At 45.2% G+C, this 26,431-nt stretch overlaps 1 protein-coding gene across 11 annotated transcripts in view; it reads left to right on the forward strand.

The window, feature by feature from the left end:
- Positions 1 to 26,431, forward strand: part of AKAP13 (A-kinase anchoring protein 13) — a 1,375,395-nt gene that overhangs the window by 1,275,975 nt on the left and 72,989 nt on the right. For all 11 annotated transcript variants that reach the window (XM_086958098.1, XM_086958099.1, XM_086958104.1 and 8 more), the window contains one exon: positions 22,892 to 22,962. In XM_086958098.1, coding sequence (XP_086814224.1) covers positions 22,892 to 22,962 — 71 coding nt within the window. The remainder of the gene's footprint in view (positions 1 to 22,891; positions 22,963 to 26,431) is intronic.

Here is a 26,431-nt window from a genome sequence, read left to right on the forward strand (position 1 = left end):
AGTGTCAGACGTTGAACTGAATCGGTTTCGAGCCCGACCTGGCAGGATTTTTCCTGCACTGTTGAAAATGTGAAGTGCCAGCACTTTTGCATGTTTGAGTTTCCATGAAAGCTCCCCCTTGGTGATGCGTTAAGACTAGAATGGTGCATGGGAATCCAATATACCTTCCCCTGCTGCTACTAATTCCCGGAGTTGTGAAGAAAACAGAAAAGACTGGGATCAAGTCATTCTAGTGCTTCCAGATTGGGCCAGGAGAGCGTGGTGTGCTGAACGTCTGGCATGAGCGTTTGACCTTCTATTAAGCCACATCAGAGGGAGGATCTTTAGTCCCAGCAGCAGGGCAGGGTCCTGCATCCAAATCTGCACAATCTACACATCCATGCATGGAGATTGAGCGGCTGCAGTTGAGTACATTTGATCTTCTTCCTAAGGTTGTGATCTCGTCCTGGCATCCAGGTGTCCTTCTTCAAAGTCTATCTGTGTTGGATTTGTGGCCTGGTATGGAAATAGCAAAAAAGACCCCATACAAGACAAGCTGTGGTATCAAATGCAAATCTAGATGCTATTTACATTGCACAGATTGATTTTCTGGAACTGGAAAAGAAAGCTGATGTTATGGCGGAGGTACAACAAAGCCTCTACTCCTACATGCTGCTAATATTAAGTGTCTTGAGAGAAATCATTTTTGGTACTGAAGGAGTATATTAACCTCAAAACATGACAAGGTTCCTGTTCAGGCTTGTTGGGAACGACTAACTTTTGCGCTGCAGACCTCCATGATCTTTACCCTGACTGTTTTTTTTTTTTGGATGTAGAGCTATGTTTACTTTACCTCTCCTAACCAGTGTTAAAGTGCCTGTGCTCCTCCATTAAGTGTGGTAAAATTAGCATACCCCTAATTGGTATATTTAACTTGTGTATACCTCTCTACTATATGGTACATAGTACCCCAGGCCTGTAAGTTAATGTCAACTAGTGGGAACCCATTGTGCCACCCACTGCAGTGGCATCACAAACATGACTGCTGGCCTACGACTGTAGCATGGTTGTTATGTTTCTAAACGAACCCATTTTAGCATTCTTATTTGTAAGTCACCCTTTGGTAGGCCTTATTCTCCAAAAGGCATGGTGCATGGTATAGAAAAGTAGAATTCTGATGTTACACATGTCCTTCCAGTGAAAAGGCTCCAGAAGCTATTTCCACTGTAGCAGAGTTGGCGTTTCCATTGGAAAGCATTAGCATACAATATTGAATTTAATGTTATCTTAAACACCTACAAAATTCTTGGACTATTAAAATATTTACTACAAGCCCAAATCACCGGTGAAGTCAGATATGTAAATACATATTTTGACAAAAGGTACTTAAAATATTACACTTTTCCTGCATAAAGCCCATTTGCATGAGCTCTACCTGTTACCTGAATAGCTCCTTTGGTGAGATGTGAAAACTGCTCCCAGAGCAGGACAAACGCTGTGTGTATGTGGGGAGGGTTCCGATTCTCTGGCACAATGACTATTTGGGCTGGGTCCAGTAACTTGACACAATAACAGGCAAATGTTAGCTGACAACTGGGCGGGGCTTTTGTTTGTTGCTCCAGTCAGGCAGGCATCACTCTCAGTAGGAAAGGAGCTGCCCCTGGAGCTGGTTTAGAGAGAACACAGAGAATGGTCACCCATTTTATTGGCCACATGTCTGCGGTGGGTTAAGATGTTCTGCAGAGAGGGATAAAGGTTCTGGCATCTTGGTTTTAGGTGGAAAAGAGCACTTTTGAATTGTTTGTAGTAGGGCAAATAGAGAATGATGCAAGGGTGGGTAGACCTACCACAGGGAACATTTACCCTCTTGGGTTAGAAAGGAGCCAGAGGCACCCCATCCATAGGCTGGTGCCAGACATGAATGTGACACCAACAGTACTGTCCTCAGAACACTTTCTGGACCTGAGGAATAACAGGCTGGGACTGAACCTGCAGAATAATAGACAAGGACTGGACCTGCCGTCTGTGACCTGAGAAGAGCCTAGAAAACAGGACCTGCTTTCGTTTTACCTAGATCAAACAAGGGGACCCCAACGGTTATATTGCTGACCACCTGTTCAAGCTTACTTTACACGTTGCCTCCAAGTTAAGCCTGTCTCCTCTGTCATAGCTACTGGGGGATGGGGGGAGAAGGGGGGCTCAGTTTTATGTAGTGATTCTAGTGGTTCACCTTGCCCAGTGTTGCAGTCATTATTTGAGGTGGGTACACACCCCTACTAACTAATATCTCAACTTTCTGCAAAGCCCTAAAGAAGTTCTGGATATTTTGGAATGAAACGCAGTGGCTTGAATGAGTTGTTTATATGCATCAAAGAAAATATAGAATTGTTTTGTGAAACAATGGCAGTGTTGACTTTGAAATTCAATCCTGGGCCTGTGAATCAAGAACCTTTACATTCTGCTTCTTGCCTTCACTCAGCTGGATTACTCAACCATGTGTAGACAGACATAGTTCACATCTTCCAAACTTCATAGAGTTCCAGTGAGTGCGGCGGCCCTGGTTCGTATCTTCAAGGCAGACAGTCTCTTTTAGTCGCTTTGAGTCTACCTAAGCCAGTGGATAGTGTCTCCCACCTTCCCTAGTACAAGTTCATCCTTTGGTGCAGACATTTGAGTCCTTACCTTCCCCTGAAAATGTTGTCTTCCAGACACATGTTCACAGTGAGTGGAAGTATGGATTGTTAATCACCTTCAAGTTGCAGTAAAGAATCTTGATACAGATAAATGCAAAACCTGTTACAACTTGTCAACTGGCCTACAACTCATGAAGAGTTTTTCCAGATGACCTTTTGTGTCCCTAGCAGCTATCAGGAGATGAGCTCACTCTGATCCTCTTTTAGATCATGCACAGTTCTTAGCATAGGTAGTCACAATCATACCCCACTGTTTCAGCACTGCAGTCTCTACGGTAGGGATGTTTTCCTCCACCAGATGAATCTTCTCCTGCATGAGCACATCCACCATCACGCCACAAAGCACCATGTCGACCTCTCTTCACACAATGCCAGAAGCAACAGGCTTACTCCACTGCCTCCTTCTCAACACACACTCGATGAAAGCATTCCACTGAATTATGTGACCTCGTCGACATCCTTGCACCCAACATAGTTTTCTTCAACCAAGACCTGGCTCAACATCGGCCCCTGACCTTGCCACAGCGATCCCCGATGGATATAAAATCGCTCACCGGGACTGGACCACTAAGCCGGGGGGAGTAAGGGAGGAACAGCTATCATCCACAAAGAGACCATAAAGTGCAACACCAACACAGACAGCACCACCACCACCCCCACTGAATATTTCAAACTTTAAAAACAACACGGATGTAGTAGTGTATTTTGTAAAGCGCACAGCTGCCCCAACGGGGCGTCCCGGCGCTGTATAACGCTGTGGAACCCTTCCTGGCTCTCCCTGTGAGATGCCCTTCCTGGGCACCCCCGAGGTGAAGCCAGGCATCCCAGTGTTGTAGGGGCCGTTGTGGAGATTAAGCAAGCTATTGCCCAGAGTTGCAGCGTGGGACCCATGATTAGAGTTGGCGCTGAGGCGAGAATTATCGAGTCCGCGGACATTGAGCCCAAGACCCTGCCGCGTCGGGACTTGAACCCTGGTCCCGGGCCTGATCTCTGCTTCAGAGTCTGCCGCTCTAACCAGTGAGCCACACTTCTCCACATCGGATGACAAGACAACCATCGGAGGCACACTCCGATGGTTGTGCACGATTTCTGCACTATGTCAATACGTGGCTTCTTTCTCGACCTGTTCGGATTTCTAGCCATGCTTTGTCTCCTGAGAGCACTCCTATCATATCTTTTCCATCCACATGCCACACACAACTTCCAAACACTTCCTCCTGGTTGATGTCTCTGCCCAGCCTTTGTCATGCATTTGGCAGGGAAGCAACCTTCACAACACAAGGTTTGCTAGTCGAAGCCGGAGCTTCCACTTCAAACACCATCGTTTGTAGGTGTAGAAGAGGTGTGGGAATGTCCGTACTCTAATCCTCCACTACCAGACTCTCCCTAGTTTACCACAGGTTTCTCACTTATGGCTAAAACAAGTGGATTGATGGGTCCCAGGCCAAGCTCTTCCGATGCTGCTGCATCGCTCCTGCTTCCACTCAGTTCCCTTGATTTTATGTTTCTTCTTCTGAGTGCCTCTCTCTTTTTTCACTGATTTCTCTCCTTGTTTCCCCATTCTGACTCCACTGCCTGCTCCTTAACACACACTCGATGAAAACATTCCACTGAATTATGTGACCACATCGACATCCTTCCACCCGACATAGTCTTCCTCAACCAAGACCTGGCTCAACATCGGCCCCTGACATTGCCACAGAGATCCCCGATGGATATAAAGTCGCTCACCGGGATTGGACCAATAAGCCGGGGGGAGTAAGGGAGGAACAGCTATCATCCACAAAGAAACCATAAAATGCAACACCAACACAGCAACACCACCACCCTCATTGAATATTTCAAACTGTAAGCACGACACGGATGACAAGACAACCATCGGAGGCACCCTCACATAAAACACGATGGCCTGCACTCCAGCTTCTGCAACACCATTGCAGACTACCTAGTGCCATAGCCTTAGACACCAAGGACTACATCTTCCTCTGGAACCCAAATTTCCACATCGATGACCCCAACGATAGCCACAACGCACACTTTCTTGATCATATAAGCAGCCTCGGATTGACCCAGATTGTCTACAACCCCACACCTATCGCAGGACACACGCTGGACCCCATCTTCAACTCCAGCAACCATATAAAATACAGCCATGTCACACAACTCACATGAGCCGATTGCTCCATCGTCTAGTCAGCATCTCCAGCCCCCGCACCGCCACCCCCAAAACGACCAGCACTACCCCACCGGAGGTGGAACAAAACTTCAGAGACCAGCTGGGCAGACGCCCTCATCACCTCCAACCCTGCTACTGCCACCAACCTTGATCAGGGAGTTAAGAACTTCAACGTTTGATCACCCGTTGGAACTGACCGCATCGTCCACATCAAGAGCAACATCAAGAGAAAATCCTTCAAAAAGGCCAGCTGGTACGCCCAAGAACTCAGAATCGTGAAACGAGACAGCAAACCGATGGAAAGCTGATGGTGTGCCTGCAAAGACTACTCTGATAGGGCAGCCTTCAAAACCTCTCTCAACTTCTACCACCGCCTGCTGAGGGCAACACAGAAGACAGCCGTAGCCGCACACAGCGAAACCAGCACCAACAACACCAAGGAACCTTTTAACATTGTCAAGGAATTCTCCTACCTGGCTGCCAGCGAAAACATCACACCCTCAAAGGAGCTGTGCGACAACCTCACCAGCTTCTTCCACGACAAGATCATAACCATGTACAGAAACTTCAAACCCTACCCCACACCTATGGACTTTCCTGAAAGAGGCACCACCACACAACCGACACGAGCCATAGACTGACCACCTGGAAGCTCCTCTCCACCCAGGACTCCACTCCCACCATTAAATCCATCCACTCGAAAGCTCCCACAGACCCATGTCCGCACCACATTTTCAATCTCGGAAACCAAAAGATGGGCCTAGAACTCACCACCGTGCTCAACACCTCAACACGCCAAAGTTAGACCACTACTCAAAAAACCCTCTTCCGACCCCTTCAGACTAAAAAAACTACCAGCCAATCTCCCTGCTCCGATTCCCAGCAACGGTACTGGAAAAGATCATCAAAAAGGAACTTATGACTCACCAGGAACAGAACCAGCTACTCGATGCCTCCAAATCCGGCTTTCGCAGCAATCACAGCACCGAGACTGCCCTCGTAAGAGCAACCAACGACACTCAGACCTTCATTGACTGACGAAAAACAGCTGCTCTGATTGTCCTCCACCTCTCAGCAGCCTTCAACACTGTATCTCACCACATGCTGATCGAAAGGCTCCAACACATCAGCATCCATGGGGACATACTTAGATGGATCACCTCCTTCCTCACCTGAAAAAGCACGAAGATCCATTTCCAACCTTTCACCTCCAAACCCAAAAGTATCACCTGCGGTGTCCTCCAGAGCTCATCCCTCAGCCCCATGCTCTTCAACACATGACCCCATTGGCCAACATCATCAGATCACACGATCTCAACATATTTTCCTATGCACCACTACCAACTTCCACAGATTCATTACAAGTGTTGCTGACTGGATGAAGAACAACAGCCTGCAGCTGAACACAGACAAAACAGAAGTACTGATCTTCAGCGACAGCAGCAACACATGGAACGACTGCTGGTGACCATCAGACCTAGGACCCGCACCCAATATCTCCGGTTACACCAGAATCGTCGAAATAATAATTAAAACAAGCTCACCACGAAGTCTCAGGTCAACGTAGTCTCTTCCGCCTGCTTCCTTACACTACTCAATATCTTCAAGTGGCTACCCCTACTCATGAGATGCACAGTGACTGGAATACAGCAATGCTCCCTATTTAGGAATCACTGCACACCTCCTACAGAGACTTCAGACCATAGAGAGCACTGCAGCGAGACTCGTCCTCGACCTTCCCCAATTAACCCATATCACACTCCACCTCTGGTAACTCCACTGGCTCCCTGTACAGAAGAGATGCTAATTCAAGCTGCTAACCCATGCACACAAGCCTCTACACAACCAAGAACCCGCCTACATTAACCAGCATTTGAACTTCCATCAACCATAGAGAAGACTACGCTCCGCCTCCCTATCACTTGCCCATACTCCACTCATCTGCAGAAGTGGAAGGCGTTCCTTCTCCCACATTGCAACTAAGACCTGGAACAGCCTTCCCACGTAACTCCGGACCATCACCTCACTTCAGGAATTCTGAAGGGCCCCCAAGACCTGACTGTTAGAATGAGCCTTCAGGACCTGCAAGTTCCTGGATAACCCATCGGATGATTAGCCACGCACTAGAAGTCTGTCTTCATTGAAAGCTTTTCAAAACATCACAAGATATCACAACTCGTCCAGGAAAAAATGAGTTAACCCTATGTAAAGCAATATACAATTGTTCTCTTCCAAAGTAAACCAGTGCTTCTCCGTTAAATAACCCATGAACCAAGGCTCCTTAGAAAAATGGTGTTCGTTAGAAATTGGGTTGTAGGTTGACTGTGGTATGAACCCTTGTCAAGCAGTGACCACAATCGTAGTCAGGGTAGGGTGCAGGCAAACCCTAAATCTTAGACATCAAGCCGCAGATTCCTTACCTTTGAATTTCCCAGGCATCAGACTGAATCTGGAAGATATTTCTTTGAGCACTACCCTTGCATGCTGATAGGTGGCGTGGGTCTGCACTGCGTGACTTCGTTGGCGTCCTCTCGGCTGTTGTGATATCTCCATCGCCTATATAGGCACCACCTCGGCACTCTGACGTCAGTTCCTTTTTTCTTTGCCAGCCAGCGCAGATTCATGAACAGAGCAACCCTCTGTCACTTTTTGACAGTTTTTTGGGGGGGACTTTTGTTTTTTGGCATATCCAAAAAGACTTCTGGAGTCACAGTGCAGCATTTGCCATCGTGCCATGTTGGTGACGGTTCTACACTTGGTTTTTCTCTAGTGCCTGGAGCGCGATCACGACTCAAAATTGTGCTCAGACTGCTGGGCCATGGCTCCAAAGCTTTGAGGGAGCGTTGCGTAAAGCTGCTTGTGGTCCAGTGCTCTGCATCAAGTTGTTCGCCTCCGAGGACTTGTTCACTGTCATGGTTCAGAGGAAGGTCCAGGTACCGCTCCCGGAGCCCTAAGTCTTCATCCTCCCACTCGAAATCCTCGAGTAGGCCAGGTAAGAAGCTTAAAAAACCCAAGAAATCGAAGCGTACTTCGACATCTCCTCATTCATTGTCCGACAGAGAAGTCTCTACGCTCTAGGTCTCGTTCAGCTTAACCTGCCCCTGGGTCGGTTCTGCACTTTCCTGCCTTCTCCGAAGCCGGAGCGACCCCCACCCAGCTCAAAGGATTTAAGGATGCCATGTGCCTCATATTTGCGCGGCCTGACCCTACCAGCACACCTTCAGGCCCCAGAGGCTCGTGGGGGCTCCATTAGGTACTACACTGGCAGCTCCTGTGCCGATGACCCTCTCTCCCCCCTATGGATCTGTAACAAAGTTGGTCATGCCACAGCGACCGTCCCTGGTGCCAATGCCTATACGAAGACCTTTTACAACCCCAGTGCCAATTCTTTACCCGACAACCCAGAGCCGGATTGGCGCCTACTGGCACCAATTTCGTCACAGACCGATCCCTTGGGTTCTAAGTTGCTTCTTCAGTCATATTCTGAACAAATAGAAATGGAGGAAGATTGGGAGGGGTTGCTGGACAAGATTAGCCTCATGGCATGGACTATTATGAGGAATTGGTTGAGGCCAGTGGACTGGATAGTTTTCCAGATTCTGGCCTGCTTTCTTCTCCAACCGTGACTGCGGACAAGTGGGTGGGATACCAAATGGTGGTGTGATTGGCAGCTGAGATCCTGGGCCTTCAGTTCCTTTCTGTGGCAGTCAAGACGAACATTTTGACGGAAGTCCTGCTACCTGGGGTCTCCTCCTCAGAACGCCAATCAACGAGGCCTTAACTGATGTCATGCTAGGAACCTCGTCCAAGCCCAGCAAGGGTCTCTTGTGAATAGGATAATTGCCCGCCATCACCTTTTACCGGGTGATTCAACTTTCCTCACCAACAACACTACCCCTGATAGCATGGTGATCCAAGCCTCTACTTCTCAAGGCGCATTCCCTTCCGCACCTCGGGATAGGGAAGCAAAGATGCTGGATAGTTAGTGCAAGTACATTTTATCTTCTGCCAGTCTTGCATTGCGGTCGGTGAACACAGTGTACTTATTGGTCCGTTACTCCCAGACTTGTAGCAAACAGTTGTGCAAGTGCTGCCACAGATCCCAGAGGAGACCTGGGCCATCCTCTCCCAAGCCGTGTCGGATGAGAGAGAGGTGGAAAAGTTCACCATTCGTTGTGATATCGACTTGACCGACTCTCTAGACAGAGCGATTTCATCAACGGTGGCTGTTTTACAGCCGACTGGCTGAAGGCTTATGGCTTTTCAAGGGATGTTCAAGCCTCTCTCATAGAAATACCCTTTAAGGGCACCCATCTCTGGAGACGAGGAAGACGACCGCAATTGGGTCGGAGGCAGATTCCTCTCTCTTCTCGAACCAGAACACTTAGTAATGACATATCCGTCACTTCTGGGATCGGGCAGCCATCTGGGAGAGGTGGAGATCAGAGGACTCTGGTCTCTGGCAGAATGCTTACTCCACATCAATTTGGTGGAGCTCCGAGCGATTCGCTTGGTATTGAAAGCTTTTCTTCCTTCAATCAATGAAAACCTGATTCAAATGTACGCAGAGAACACCACCGCCATGTGGTAGTCCAATAAATTGGGCTAGGTGGAGTTGTGGGCCATTTGTCAGGAGGCCATCTGTTTCTGAACATGGCTGGAACAGCTGGGTGCATATCCCTGGTAATTCAGCACAAACTCTGTCGTCGATGTCTAGCTGATCACAAATGTCTTCTCCTTCTGGAGGTCTCACAAGGTCTCTTTCAGCAGTGGGGAAAGCCTTGGTTAGGTCTGTTCACCTCCAGTAAGATCGCGCAATTTCAGATGTTGTGTACGCTGGATTTTCTAAGGCGGCACTCACTCGGAGATGCTTTTCGTCTTGAATGGAGTTCAGGCCTGCTACATGCCTTTCTGCCAATACCACTCATGTCCAAAGGGCTCCAGAAGACCAGGAGCGACCGGGCCCAAGTCATTCTTGTGGGGCAGGACTAGGTATGGAGAGTCTGGTATCTAGAGCTTCTCCAAATGAGCCTCAATCCTCAGATCAGGCTGCCCCTTCGGGAGGATCTGCTGTTGCAGCAGCGGTGGAGAATCCTCCACCTGAACTCTAATGATCCTTGCGTGGAAATTGAGCAACAGCTGTTGGAATCTTTCAACCTTTTTCCTGAAGTCTGTAATATTATTTTAGCAATCAGCTCCCCTCTACCAAAAAATATTGTACGGAGAGGTCCATTAATCGTTTTTCTACTTCTCTTTCTCATGTTTTGCTTTTCGTTGTACCCTTTGGTGGGGCTCTTCACTGGGCACTCTCAAGGGATATCTTTCTGCCCGGTCTGCCTATGTGAGGCTGCTGGACCAACCCTCTTTATTTTAATCCCCGATTGTAAATATATTTCGTAAGGGGCTTGTACATATGTTCTCACCTGCCCCTTTAATTATGCCTCAGTGGGACCTTAATTTGGTTCTCACGTTCCTGATGGGTCATCCTCTGCATCAAAATTTGCTATGCTCTGGCCAAAAAGCAGCCTCCTGAAGGCTTAGGGGCTCATTCCACCACAGCTAAGGCTGCTACCACGGTGTTGCAATTTGGAGTTCCAGTCCTTAATGTTTGCCAAGTATCAACGTGGGCATCCCTGCACACGTTTACCAAGCACTACTGCATCGACAGTCAATTCCGAAGGGACAGCCTTTTTGGGCACTCTGTCCAGCAGGACTTCCTGGTCTAAAGTTTTCTGCAGTCCTCCCCGGTATGGTATGGCTTGTGTATCTATTCAATGGTAAGGAATCTACAGCAAGATATCTCTATCAGATGGACAAGTTACTTACCATCAGTAATGCCTTGTGTGTTAGAGACATAATCTAGTTGCAGATTCCTTACCAACCCACCCATCCTCCCCGCACTGAGGACTGGTTTCTAGGGACTGGTCTTACCCCCTTTCTGGGCCCTAGTTGTTCAGAAATGCATCAATGTAAGTTGTGAAAAGTAACTGAAGTCACTGCGGTGGTGCCTATATAGGTGATGCGGAAGTCTAACACAGTGCAAACACCACATTAAATTATTCCACGCCAGGTAATTAAAAAATAGCTCTGATTTTAATTTAAAAAAGCAAGACCAAAACTACAAAATTTCAATTATTAGAACCAGAGATATTGATTTTTAAATTTTATAGTGAAAAAGTGCCAAAAAGTTTAAGCACTATTGGAGATATCTGGTCGCACCTGACCTGGACAAAAAGACACAAGTTCAGGCCAACAGCAATGGAGTGCCGGTTGGCTACAGGGACCCAGTTAGGCCCACTAAACAAAATACCTTAAATCATGGTTGCGGAGCGCTCTGTGGATCCGCGTTAGAGATGTTTCGCACAGCCGAGGCAATGAGTCAGTTCCGAAATGTGGCATGGCTGCGGTGCTAGGTCTTGATGCATTGACGTCAGGGATCCTGATGACAGGGCTTGCAATGCAAAGTCTGTTGTCGAGGAGGTGCTTCGGTCCTGATTAGGGGTGAAGCTACGATGAGAAGCTTTGCCGTCGAGGCTGCTGCCTACAAGGAATGCAAGGAGCTTGTGTTGGGAAAAGCATTGCAGTGTGGCGATTCCAAAGCTGATGCGTCTGTGTACATTTTGAAATTGTATATTCATGTCTCAAAGTGGCTCACCTCTTCTAGCTCAGTTTTTCATAAGCAGTAACAAGTTAACTCTGTTTAAAAGGTTTTGTATTTTATTCCTCCTAGCACCATTCTGTCATGTTTTCTTTCTGTCTAATATAACATGATAAGTGTTAGACCTGACATCATTGGCCTGAGTCTCTCCTCCAATTTTTTCTGTTTGCCTCCTCTGTTTACGATGTTTTTGCTGGTATATTGCTTTGGGCACTGTGCCACTGCGGATCAGTGCCACAGTGCAAGTGCTCCCTATGTTAAATTAATATTGATTGGATTCCATGTTTAGCTTATTTGGTTTACTGTCAGTCCCTAGTATAGAGCACCAGGAGTGCCAGGGCTTGTAAATACAAATGCTGCTAGTGGGCTTGCAGCACGTATTGTGCCACCCTCAGAAACAGCCTGGTAAAATGTGTCTAAAGGTCTGCCATTGCTAGACCTACGTGCAGTCTGATACTGTCACGCGGACTGCGCAAGTCCACCTACTTGTCAGTCCCCAAACCTTCCCTTAACTTCATGTTAGTCACCCCTATGGTAGGCCCAAAGGCAGTGTGCATTGTAAGCATAAGGTAGGACACGCCCTGATGTGTGTGGCATGTCCTAATAGTGAATTACAGCCATATTCGTTTTTCACTATTGTAAGGTTACCTGCTCTCCATAAGTTAGAATGGGCTGCCAGGGTTATTAAGAGCTATAATCCTAGCTGGCTCTGGGAGCATGGTACAATGTCAAGTTTGGTATCCCTGAACTCAGGGTTTAATAACGCATCCGTTTGGGTGGATGGTTTTTGGACTCTGGGTTTGAAAATAGCACTTTTAGAAAGTGGCTACTTTCTTGTCAGACTATTACCGGTCTCTGCTGGTTTGGTGTGTGTGTGACAGGAGCTGGGTGGCTCCAGATGTCTGAATGAGTCAGTGTGGGGTGAGTGAGGCATTTGCATTGAGAGTAGGGGAAGAGTAGCTCCTGATAGCCTGCCCTGCCTGAAACAATGCTGGCTCCACCTCCTGCCGGGCGACTGATGGCTCTGCTCCTGCCAGTGACAATACTGGCTCCACCTCCTGCTGGGCGGCTGAGGACCCTGCCCTGCACAGTGAATAGGCCAGGTGCCTCGGCCTGGCTACACCCACAACAAACCCAGGATGAGGGGAATTCCCTGCATGGACAAAGGGATCAAAGCAGAAAAGGGGTATAAGAGAAGGACCCCTGAACCAAGGACAAGAAGCCTGCTGATCCAAGGACTTGCCTACCCCTTCTGCCAGAGTGCTGTTTGCTGGGGGGAATCCTGCAGTCACTTCTTTATTTTTGCCAAGGAACCAGGAGAGAGGAACTGAGTGTGTACTCTCAAACTTAGCCAAGGAAATCTCCAAGGGCTGGAAGAGTGCCAGCCTCCTGTTGAAGTCACAGGGCTAAAGGACTTCACCATTTGCTGAAAGTGCTTGTTGCAGGAACCTGAAAGTCCAGCACCTCTGAAGAAATCCAGCAATCCCGACGCCGACGGACGCCACCGAATCCAGCTCGACATCGTGAGTGCAGCTCCCGTGTCCCGCCTCTTCGACGCCGGGCCCGATCGATGCTAGTAGCGAAGCCGCTACTGACGCCTCGACACCGAGCCCTTTTGACGCCGTGAGCGCTGCTCACTCTTGCAACATCGACTAGGACGCCGTATCCTGCTTCGCCTCGTGAGCGCTGCTCCTGCCTGACATCTGTCGGCGCCGCTGCATATCGCCCTGACTCCGAGGCCCGATCGACGCCCAAGACTCGACGCCGGGACACCTCGACACCGTAGATCATCTTTTCTTCGTTTTCCAAAGTACTGTGTTGTGGGGGTCTGTTTCGACTCCGGGCTCGAGGTAGCGCTCCTCGTGGTCGACGCCGAACCTTTGGATTAACTTTGCCTCAACGTCGTGTGACTCCTGTGGGGGTTACATTGTTGCCAAGAACTGTGATTTAAAAAAGAAGAGTTGCGTTTGTTACTAAAGACTTTGTGCTAAGAAGAAACTACACTTGAACTATTATTTTTTCCTTCCAAGAGTATTTATTAAGATTGTGGTATATTTTTGTCATTATTGGGTCTTGTGCTAAGCCTTATATAAACATCCTTATTTTGATAATACTACTGTGTCGTGTCCATTTGTAGTGTATTCACTGTATTACTGTATATGGTCATAAATGCTTAACTCACTGCCTCTAAGATAAGCCTGTCTGCTTTGCCAAGCTACGAAGGGGGTGAGCAGGGGTTATCTAAGTGTGTGATCCCCTTGCCCTGACTAAAGGAGGTGAGTCCCTATTTGTCAGAAGTGTATACCTCTGCCAACTAGAGACCGCCAAGTCTAACAATAATTAATTGAGTGCTAGATAAATAGTGCCTTTGTCAAGTACAAATTTTTGTTGTGGTTTTTCTGTTAAACTTTGTCGATTCCTTAGCTTGTGCATTGGTGTATAATGCATTAATAATTTTAACAACCTGTTTTCAAATTCTAAATCCATTAATTACATATGCAAATTCAGCATATAAATTATTTGTTTAAGGCATATAAGCTGCAGATCCTACATTTAGCAATAGATCGCCACCTGGTGTTGGGCTCGGATGATTGCAGGTTGTTGTCTTCTTGGAAGAAGTCTTTGTAGTCACGAGATAGGTGACTCCTCCCTGGGACAATACTGCGCATGGTCATCGACTCGATCCTCAGATTGTTTTTTTCCGCCACTAGGTTCGGATGAAAGTTTTCAGCTCCGGCTAGAAAAGACTTTTTCTGCTTTTTCGAAGCAAGAAACTTTAAACAAACTTCTTTCGACATCGAATAGACTTTTCGACATCACCAGCTACATTCCGGTGCGTCAACGCGGGCCGTTGGGCCCATCGGCGCCGTGCGGTCTACGCCTCATGGACAGAACTCAATTCAAGAGATGCCCGGTATGTCGAGCAAAATTCCCTCATAGCGACCATCACGAGGTTTGCAACCTCTGTCTCTCGCCAGAATACGACGAGTCGACCTGCACAGCCTGTGCCTCCTTCCGATCGAAGAAGACCACCCGGGATCGAAGGGCCCGTCGACACGAGATGAGGAGATCAGCACCAGCACCTGAGGCCATCTTTGAGGAGGAGATCATCGAAGAAGACGTCTCAGAGGACGAATATCCAATCGAAGATATCTCTGAGGACGAGGCTTAACTCGGCGCAGAGGAGGACTCGCCTGATCTCCAGATTATATCGGGGGCAGAGGATTCGGACGATTCGATTCCATCTCGACAACCCGTGAGTACATCTGCCCCTGCACGACAGACATTACCCAAACAAAAGGCAACGGTCAGCACTCCGCCCATGGGGCCCAGTCGAGACCGAAATTTACCCTCTAACGCCCCGTCTTTGGGCCCGGCTCCGAGGAAAGAGAATACGCCTTCCGGTGCCTCGGCACCGAAGAAACACCATGTGCCAATTACACCTCCTCCATTGGCACCGAAACATCCTTAGACACCGAAGGACTTGTCGGCACCGAAAACAAAAACCCTTCGGTGCCCAAAGACAAGGACACTTCGGCACCCGTACCATCGGTGCCAAAGCCAAGACCGGTACCAGACCCAAAAGCTTCAACTCCGAAACCTTCCGGTTCAAAGAACAAAGAGGGGAACCCAGTTTCCGGCGCCACAGGCCCAGCAAAACCTGTCTCCACGCCGAAACCTCTAATATCGGTACCAAAGACCCCAGATAAGACTAAACAACCTTCGGCACCGAAAACATTGCCAATGGACTCAGTTACTCCTTCTAAGGCAAAGAACACTAGACAACCTCTATCGGCTCCGAAAGAATCGACGCCGAAGAAGATTATAGAAGAGGAAGAACTGTTTAGACCAGATCCTAGACAGAAAAAGGTCCATATTAATCCAAAAACTGGACATGTGGAAACAATTCCTTATAAAAAGAGACCAGCAGACACACCACTTACACCTGTGGTTCCTGCCAAAAAGGACTGTGTAACTTCTCCAATGCACCCTTCCTCTCCTTCACCTTCCTCCTCTCCTATTACTCCATATGTGGAGCCTATAACTTCTCCTATTCAATCTCCTGCATCATCACACCACACTGACGAGGAGTATGATTTAGGTGGGGGGGGGGGTGATGTTACAGAGCCACATACATACCCTTTAGATGAGGATATCAACACAGAATATCCCAAGGATGATGATACATATAATCTTGCACATCTTGATCCTCAGTACTACCCAACAAAACCTTCCCCTACAGAGGATAGTTTTGGGTTTAATCATTTACTAAACAGAGCTGCACTATACCATGGGGTACCTATGCACTCTGATGCCATTGAAGAGGACTTCTTGTTAGACACTTTTGAACAGTCACAAAGGTCTACCCAAATATTACCAATGATCAAGGGAGTCATTAAACATGCTCCAGAGATTTTTAAAATCCAGTACGGTGTAGGGTGCTAAATCCTAGAATAGAGAAAAAGTATAGGCCAGCACCAGCTGATCCATTATACATTAAGGGACATCTGCCATTAGACTCCTTGGTAGTGTAAAATGCACACAAAAGAGCCTATTCTCAAACTTCTGGGGACAAACGCCCGCCTGACAAAGAGTCCAAAATCATTGATGCGTCAGGGAAACTAATTGCTGCACAAGCAACAAACATATGGCGCATAGCAAATACACAGGCTTTACTCTCACACTACAACTGGGCTCATTACGATCAACTAGAAAAGTTAATGGAACACCTACCAGATCAACACAAAGATCTGGCAGCAGGACTTTTACAGGAAGGCAAATTGATATCTAATACCTCAATTTAATGCGCACTAGATGTAGCTGACACAGCATCCAGAGCAGTTAACACTAGTGTTATTCTCAGGTGTCACGCATGGTTACGCATTTCGGGTTTTAAACCAGAAGTACAAACTACAATCCTGAACCAGCCCTTTAATCAGAACCAATTGTTCGGGCCGGAAGCAGACCGGCGGAGACACAACATCATCTTTTAAAACACACACACAAAGCTCCTCTAATAAAGGCTATTTTAGAGGAGGATACAGAGGCAATAACAACAAGGGAAGAGGTAGAGGTAATAACAACAACCGCTCCTCTTCCACTCCTAAACAGTGACTTCCCTCTGCCTCCCCTACAGCATTCCACTCCTGTGGGGGGCAGACTTTCACAGTTCCTACCTGTCTGGAACTCCATCACAACAGACAGGTGGGTAAGACAAATTATCCAACATGGCTACTGCCTAGAACTCACAGCAACCCCCCCAAACATACCACCCAGGCAGCGTCCAATGTCTGCAGAACACATAACTCTGCTTCAACAGGAAGTTCTAGCACTTGTACAAAAAGATGCTATTCGAGTAGTTCCGTTAGAGGAACAAGGAACAGGAGTTTACTCCCTGTATTTCCTAATTCCAAAAAAGGACTGGACATTAAGACCAATTCTCGATCTCAGGCCCTTCAACCACTACATACAATCAGATAATTTTCACATGATCACTTTACAACAGGTACTCCCATTACTACAACAGGGAGATTTTCTGTCCACACTAGACCTAAAGGACGCCTACTTTAACATTCCAATACATCCTGCGCACAGGAAGTATTTAAGGTTTGTCATACAAGGACACCACTATCAGTTCAAAGTCCTTCCATTCGGGGTCACAACAGCACCACGAGTGTTTACAAAGTGCTTAGCAGTAGTGGCAGCACATCTCAGAAGACAACAAATACATGTCTTCCCCTACCTCGACGACTGGCTCATAAAAGCAAAATCGTTCAACCAGTGTGCACAACACACAAAACAAACAATTCAAACACTGCACAACTTAGGGTTTACGATAAACTACACCAAGTCGCACCTAGAGCCTTCGCACGTTCATCAATATCTAGGAGCTACTATAAACACATCTGTAGCTCTAGCGTATCCCAGTCAAGCCAGGATTCAAAGTATTCAGAACTTAGTTTCCCCCCCTTTTCAATGCCAGCACTCTCTACAAGCCAGAGTGTTCATGAAACTAATAGGCATGATGACGTCTTGCATCATTATAGTTCCTCACACAAGATTGCAAATGCGCCCACTACAAGAATGTCTAGCACAACAGTGGAATCAGGCTCAAGGTCAGCTCACAGACCTGATGTTGGTAGACAGCCGTACACATCGCTCTCTGCAATGGTGGAACACCAAAAACTTGACAAAGGGACGGCCGTTCCTAGATCCAGTTCCACAGATAGTGCTCACGACAGATGCATCCCTCACAGGATGGGGAGCCCATCTCTTGCATTATACCACACAAGGTCAGTGGAACAATCAACAGAAACAGCTCCACATCAACCATTTAGAGCTGCTAGCAATTTTCCTAGCACTCAAAACTTTTCAAGTACAAATCCAAAACAAAGCTGTCCTAGTCTGGACGGACAATATGACAGCCATGTATAATATACAAAAACAAGGGGGGGCACAGTCTCTGCAACTGTCCCAACTTGCACAGAACATTTGGAGATGGGCCATCCCTCAAAACATACATCTGACAGTAGAACACCTTCCAGGGATTCACAACCAGATAGCAGATCTGTTTAGTCGCCAGTCACAACAGATTCACGAATGGGAGTTGCACCCACAAGTTCTTCAACCATTCTTCCAAATGTGGGGGCATCCACAAATAGACCTGTTTGCCACCCACGAGAACTCAAAATGCGTTTCCACACCCTCGGTCGGAGGGGAATGCAATATGGATGAACTGGTCAGGCAGATTTGCGTACGCTTTTCCGCCTCTCTCCCTCATTCCACTAGTAGTACGCAAGCTCAGACAACAGTCCCTCAAACTAATACTAGTGGCCCCCACATGGGCATGTCAGCCGTGGTTAACCACGCTACTAGATCTCTCACTGGTTCCACATCAGAAGTTACGGCTCACGCCATCCCTGTTAACACAGAACCATGGAGAAATAAGGCACCCAGAACCAAGCCAACTGAATTTGGCGATCTGGCTCCTGAAGTCCTAGAGTTTGGTTACTTAAACTTACCACCAGAATGTATGAATATAATTAAAGAAGCTAGAAGACCCACTACCAGAGCATTCTATAGAGCATGCTATGCTGCTAAGTGGAAACGGTTTGCAATATACTGTAACAACAATCACATTGATCCTCTGGATGTTTCCATCCAAAATATCATTTGCTACCTTCTACATTTACGAAGGTCCAATTTGGCTTATTCTTCCATACGTCTGCATCTAGCAGCAATTGCAGCATATTTAAAAAATAGACAAAATCTATCTCTCTTTAGAGTACCTGCAATAAAAGCATTTATGGAAGGATTAAAGAGAATAATCCCACCTAGGTCACCACCTGCTCCAGTATGGAACCTAAATGTGGTCCTTACAAGACTCATGGGACCCCCTTTGGAGCCATTACATAAGTGTGAACTGCAATCTCTAACATGGAAAACTGCTTTCCTTGTTGCCATCACCTCTCTCAGAAGAGTTAGTGAAATACAAGCATTCACAATAGAAGAACCATTTTTTCAAATACATCCTAACAAAGGGGTTCTTAGACCCAATCCAAAATTCCTACCAAAAGTGATTACTCCTTTTCACCTAAACCAATCAGTAGAGTTACCAGTGTTTTTTTCAAAAACCGGACTCTGTTGCAGAAAGAGCTTTACACACCTTAGATATTAGAAGAGCTCTACTATGTTACACAGACAGGACTAAATCCTTCAGAAAGACAAAACAACTATTTGTATCTTTCTCTCCCCCACACAAAGGCAATCCCATCTCTAAAGGAGGAAGTGCTTGATGGATTGTAAAGTGTATTCAAATATGCTGTCACAAAGCTAAACGTACACTAACGGTTCCTCCTAGAGCACACTGCACTCACAAACTAGGAGCCCCTATGGCTTTCTTAGGAAACATACCACTAGAGGACATAGGCAAGGCAGCAACATGGTCTACAATACACACCTTCACAAAACACTATTGTGTTGATGTGCAAGCCAAGCAGCAAGCTGCAGTAGGCCAAGCTGTTCTTAAAACACTATTTCAGTATGCTGCAACGGATACAAGCGACCACTGCTAGGGTAGACACTACTGCACAATCGTTGCTAAATGTAGGATCTGCAGCTCATATGCCTCGAACGGAAAATGCTACTTACCAGTATGCATCTGTTCTTGGCATGTAGAGCTGCAGAGTCCTACATGCCCTCCCGCCTCCCCGGGACTTGTATCCGTTCCAGTACTCCTCTTACTTAGATGCACACGCATGGACATCCTTTCTCTTTACTTCTACTAACTCCATCATTTCCCATCATGGCGGAAAAACAATCTGAGGATGGAGTCAATGACCATGCGCAGTATTGTCCAAGGGAGGAGTCACCTATCTTGTGACTACAAAGACTTCTTCTAAGAAGACAACAACCTGCAATCATCCGGGCCCAACACCAGGTGGCGATCTATTGCTAAATGTAGGCCTCTGCAGCTCTACATGCCAAGAACAGATGCATACTGGTAAGTAGCATTTTCCTTATGTTAAAACAGTATATTTTGTTAAACTAGCAATATCAAGTACATGCCAAATGTTATTGGATACCGTCATCCCTTTTGAAAAATTCAGTTTCTGAAGGATGTACAAGTAATTTAATTTTAGCTAACAATTTTATGGTAGAATGTAACTATCGTGGTGGATGAAAGTTTGCACATTTACCTTTATATTTATTGGACAAAGTAAATGGGAGACAACAGCTATTGGCACTGCATTTATTCTCTTTTTTTTTTTTAACAGATTTTATTCAAGTTTCACAGTAATAACATTCTCACGGTCTGATCGGCATCGTATATGGTCATGTGATTCTACATCTCCCTGAGAGTTTAACAAAACCATAGTCCTGCATCATATTAGGTCGTCTATACCTTCAGCTCCTCCTATACACGGGGAAGTGTTCAACTGGTGCAGGAATAATTTCCCATCCTACTTGTGTTGTAACCCTGAGGAGCCGGACCATTCTACCCCAGGATTATACATACATTGTCTCTCCTGATCCGTTTTGCCAAATATCTAAGAACACAACCCCCACCCCCAACTTGTCCCCCCCTTCTTCGACTGCATTCATTCTCTTGTGCTTACTTTTATACAAAGTGACCATACTATAGAGCTAATTTGATTGTAACGTTTTTTATTGGGACAAAGTCATCTAAACATAGAGTTTTTCCTAATTGTAATATGCCTATTAATAAAATACCTTTATTTCTATAATTTTTCCAAACCCTCATTGGGACTAAGTCCATGATATAATGTTTAACAACGCTAAACAAATTATTCATTTGCTCAACACAATGGACACTTCCTTCAGTTTTTAGAACTATTAAACAGTTTATCTTAATGTAATTTATTGATGTTTTATTATTTTTTAAACGTAGATACCTACAGATAATATATTTTTATCACCTAATGTTCACTGTACAGGTTTTGCCATTTATTTGCCTGAGCTCTTAACATTGTTCCGAGTACTTCTGCTTTGATAAAGAAACGACTATTTCAGTTTTATTCTCACAAATGAGCAATTCCTCCCCAGCTGTAAATAGTTTCTGCTTAGCCTATTCCGTTTCATTGTTCTTCACTTTTTAATGTTGTTCTAGCCTTTAATTATTTGGTCTAATACCTTGTTTGATCTGATAGATGCAGTCTTTTCGACATCATCATGACCATGCTGAAACACCTAGGGATTAGAATACCAAATAATATCGAATGTAAATTCACTAATTTGTTCTGTTCAGTTGATTGGAAAAGCCTGTATCTTTAAATAAATTCAGATTTGCTTGTATAGGAATCTGAGAGTTCTCTTAAATTACTGTTAAATAACGACAATATTGACGTAATGCAGAGCAAATCAAACATTCTCCCCCAGTCAATAGACCTGGGTTAAATCCATTGTTCTTTTGCTCACCTTGCCACCCCAGTTTAGACCCTGCCATATTAAAATTAGTCTTCACCTTGTGCCTCATGGGAACAGTCCAGACCCGAAACAAGCACCCTGAGATCGGTTTCGACTGGGGTGGCATGGTGAGCAAAAGAACGTTGGATTAAACCCAGATCTTTGTGACTGGGGGTGAATGTTTGCATTGTTCAGCATTCCATCCATCATTTGTTTCTTTTGCTTTTGTCGCACTAAGTGGAAAGGGTATGCCCGGACGTGGGTCCCGTACTCACTGCGCCACTGGATTCAAGCTAACCTGGCTGATGAGGGGTGATGCCGCAAAGCCGGTACCAGGATGTTTGTTTCCAGTCCAGGGAGGACCTGGCTTGGCGGTTCGGGCTGGACTGTTCCCATTGGAGCAGGGTCAAGAGTGATTTGCATATGGCTGGGTCCAAACTGGGGTGGCGTGGTGAGCAAAAGAACGATGGATTAAACTCAGATCTTTGTGACTGGGTGTGAATGTTTGCATTGTCCAGCATTCCGTCCATCCATTTGTTTTTTTTAACTTTTAAATGACGGCACAGAAAGAAAACGTACCCTTTTTATTACCCTTCTGTGTGTTACCTTTGCTAGTCGACATTGTTTTTGATTTGAGATGGGCGATCAAGCAGCATAGTACTGATAGAATAACCTTCATTACTCAAACAAAATAGTGAGTTATGTGCATGTTTTTATCCGATTCGAAAATACTAGCCATAGGTCATAAGTTTACAAATCATAAATGCGTCCTAAAAATTATTTATATTGTTCAGAAATAGCTTTTATTGAACTGGTAAAATGTGTTCTTTACTGGAAATTATTAATGGTACCTTGCTGTAAAAAGTATACTAAGGCACCACTGCAACATTGGCTTTGTTCCCATTGGAGCAGGGTCAAGACAGATTTGCATATGGCTGGGTCCAAACTGGGGTGGCGTGGTGAGCAAAAGAACGATGGATTAAACTTCGTTCTTTGTGACTGGGGGTGAATGTTTGCATTGTTCAGCATTCCGTCCATCCATTTGTTTCTTTTAACTTCTAAATGACGGCACAGAAAAAAAAGTACCCATTTTATTTCCCTTTTGTGTTACCTTTGCCAGTGGACATTGATTACGATTTGTAATGGGCGATCAAGCAGCATAGTACTGTTTGAATAACATGTATTACTCAAACAAAATAGTGGTTCTTGTGCATGTTTTTATCCCATTTAATACTAGTCATAGGTCATGAGTTTAAAAATCATAAATGCATCCTAGAAATTATTTATATTGTTCAGAAATAGCTTTTATTGAACTCGTAAAATGTGTTCTTAACTGGGAATTAAAAATGGTACCTTGCAGTAAAAATTATCCTATTGCACCACTGCAACATTGGCTCTGTTACTTTAAGAGGAAAATAGAATTGTAAACAATTAAGCAACACATTATTATTTTTCCAGATGGAGACAGAGATGAAGTTGACGATAACCAGGATCTTCGTAGAACAGAATCAGATAGCGTCTTGAAAAAGGTATTTTAATGTGTACATGTTAACATTTATTGAATGTATCCACTGATTGAAGGCTTGATTGTGAGTGTGTACATTCATGTGTATGCCTGTGTGTGTACCATTAATATAACTATGTGGGTTGAAATCAGGCGTAGCCAAATTGAATGTGTGCAGACATGTATTTCCTTGTTACGAGCCCTATGCTGAGGAACATTCTTTCCCCATCAGCACCTTCTGCTCTTAAAATAATCAGGGGACATCTATTTTCCTTGGTTTTTTTTTTTTTTTTTTTGCAATGTTTTAAAATTTACCATTTTTACTTTTAAACACAGCTTTAAACCATAAGCAAAAACTAACCTCAATAACATCTGAGTGTTCACTAGTCTGATAATCCAATAATCCGTGCCAATTCAGAGCCATACAACGTTTACATGCTACATCCATTTCCAGTAACAGTGAATGAACCAGAGACAACCCTCGACAGTTCAATTTTCCCAACTGTCCCCCCACCTCATCACAGCTGCCCTTCCGAGGTCGGTATTTCCGCCACACTCCTCCCCCATCCCCTAACCACATGCCAGCACCTTGCATACCACAGGAGAAACCCTGTATTTTTGACCCGTGGTGTTGCATGTTCTCCTCCATGTCCTTAAATGCTGCTAGCTGCAAAATCCAGGCCTCTAGGTCCTCTAGCAGTTTTTCGGCCCGCCTACTACCTGTCAAATGTACTTCGTCTGCTAATGCACATTCTACACTGTCCCTGTAAAGGGTACTTTCTTATTGAATTGATTGTTCTCATGAAGGAGTATGGCCTTTTTGAAACAGGTTTAATGCTCTTATTTGAAGCCTTAGGAATTGTTTTTCTATTTTTTTAAAAAGACTCAGTGATTTTCGAATGGGTTGGGGAATTGTTTTTGTCTGTGTACTAATTCACATTTAATGATGGATTTCGTGGTTCTGATTTAAGTACTTTAAGTCTTCAGTTGAATAATAAAAATGTTCAAATAAAGATTCAAATCATTCAGTTGGGTGCAAGACAGATCTTTCCTCCAAAGTCACAATTCAGATGATTGGTTACTTTTTACTACTTACTCAATGTCTAGAGTCTAATTGTTACTACTTACACAATGTCTAGAGTCTAATTGAACATTTAGCAATGTTTCCATGCCTTTACAGCACGTAATTAATTTGAGTTGGATGATGTCCACTGGAGGCTTGAGGTATTTTTGATATGTTAATGCATATGATCGAATCGTGTGTTGAAATTTTGTCATGGTATTTTAAAAGTAGGTATGTAAGATCATGCTTTCATATGTTGTTTTAGTCTTTGCAAGATTCCGAAGATCTGTTATACCATCTGAAAGAAAATAAATAAAGAAAAATAAATAATCTTTCATAGAAATTAGCAGAGCCAATTCATGCTTTTTTATTACAGTTAAGTTTATTTCCTTTCAAGGGACAATTAAATAAACAAGGAGAGGTCACAGTGCATTCACATGCAATAACGAGCATTTAGGTAGCTTATATGGTTCACATTCTGAGGAGCTTAACCTTACTTAAACTGTATCACTTAGATGCACACCAGTATTGGTGTGCACCTATGAGACAGTAAGCTCATGTCAGGGACGGGCAGTGAGCCGTCACATAAATTGAAGGTTTACGAGTATATATCTTCTATAAATCCCCATGGCAGCATAGAACATGGACAGCACAGGATAATACCTGTTCCCCATGCTCCTATCCGTCCCCTCTACCAGCCTAATATCAGTCAAAAATGGGACACATCATTTCTGAGTAAAAATCTTTGCAAGAGGCTTCAAATGCTCTGTGGGCTGAGTGCCTGTGTGATCGTGGAGTAGTAGATCTGAAGCTGCATGTTGCTGTATATCATATCATTTAACCAAAGCGTAACTGTCAGAGTACGATCTCTGCCCCACACATGGGCCACTCATTGTTTGGCTAGTAGGAGGGCTATTTAGACTCTTCTTCACAGATATGGCACATCCCAATAGAACCATTTGCATGGAAGGTTTGATGGTAACGTCTGTCGTATTTCATACATATAAAACACTATGCCTCAAAATATGTAGATTTGTGGTCAGTACTAGGCCATATAGGCGAAATCTGCTCCTGACATGTTACACCTCATACAGCAAGAGTCGGTTTTCAGCTTGAGTTTGAATAAATTAAACAGTGTGTGCGAAGTGTGGTGTTTAAAACAAATTTAAAATGTAAAATGCAGTAATTGAAACCACCCATTGGGAGAGAGCACCCCTATTTGGTCTCAGCAATACGTCCACTCCTTTTCAGGGATCGCGGCTCCTAAATCTGTTTCCCATTGCGTCTTAGTTCAGGGTTTTATGACAAGGGCCTCAGATTGCATATTAATGTAGAGTTTGGTTACTAGGTGTTTGTGGGTGGGTGTAGGTCAGAGCAGAGATAATGGTCTCTGCACAGTACCCTGAGTCTGCAGAATTTGAGCACATTGAGGGTAGAGAAATTAACCAGGACGTGTGCCAATGCGTAATCAAAAAAAATGTAATTTGGGAAAGTTTTGCCAAGCTTTGTGACACTTCACCATTCCATTCCTTGTAGTGTTGCCTTCTCCCATGTAAGAGTCAACAAAGGAAAGTGTGTTATGAGCTGTTCAAATGCCATGCCCACTGCATACTTGTGTGAGTGTTTGACCTTTTAGTAGGCTAGATCCATAAATTCTGACAGCTTGGTCCTGATCTCGCTCAAGGTGTGTGATGTTGGAGCGTGCATGTGCTGTGTTTCAAGCTCACAAAGTTCCCTCTAATCTGTCTAGGTTGCTATACAATATTTTCCGCATGCCATGCTGTTTGACGATAGAGATCTCCCAAATGTAGGCTTTAAAGGCCTCCCAGACTGCCCACTGACTTCACTGAGGCCTTCTTTGAGTGAAAGTAGTTGTAAATCTCTGCCTGTAAATGTCAGGAGAAGGCATGGTTCTTATAGTTAGATATGTCTGAATATGTCGGATTACACTAGTCTAGCAGTTTAGCCCATGTGCTGTTGGACATGCATGCCCTCCTGAAAATTAAAGATGCCTGCACATCCAGATGTCCACCAGCTCACCAGAGTCCATTATGTCACTGAGAGTGAGGGCGGCTGCATGATGTATGCGTACTGCGGTATTGGAGCAATTTAAGTTCCCGTCGAGCACCAAATTGTAATCACTCCCCCATAATATCATCTTAGAAGAGTGTGCCACACATTTATGCCAGATGTTTCTAAGGAAGTCGGGGTCATCTGTGTTGAGGCTGTACCTTGTAAGGAGAGTGAGGTGTTAACCTCCTTCCATGATTTGGAGAATATTATAATGTGTGGATTAGTCGGAACCCCCACAGTACACTAGTATTGTCGGACCTCAGGCATATGAAGAGCAAGTGGCCAGCGACCTATGGCTACCTCACTATTGTGTGAAGTTGGATAGCGAGTGTGTGCAGAGATGCGTCTCCTAAAGGAG

Source organism: Lissotriton vulgaris, chromosome 2_1, assembly GCF_964263255.1.
Source record: "Lissotriton vulgaris chromosome 2_1, aLisVul1.2, whole genome shotgun sequence".
In the NCBI taxonomy this organism is placed as follows: domain Eukaryota; kingdom Metazoa; phylum Chordata; class Amphibia; order Caudata; family Salamandridae; genus Lissotriton; species Lissotriton vulgaris.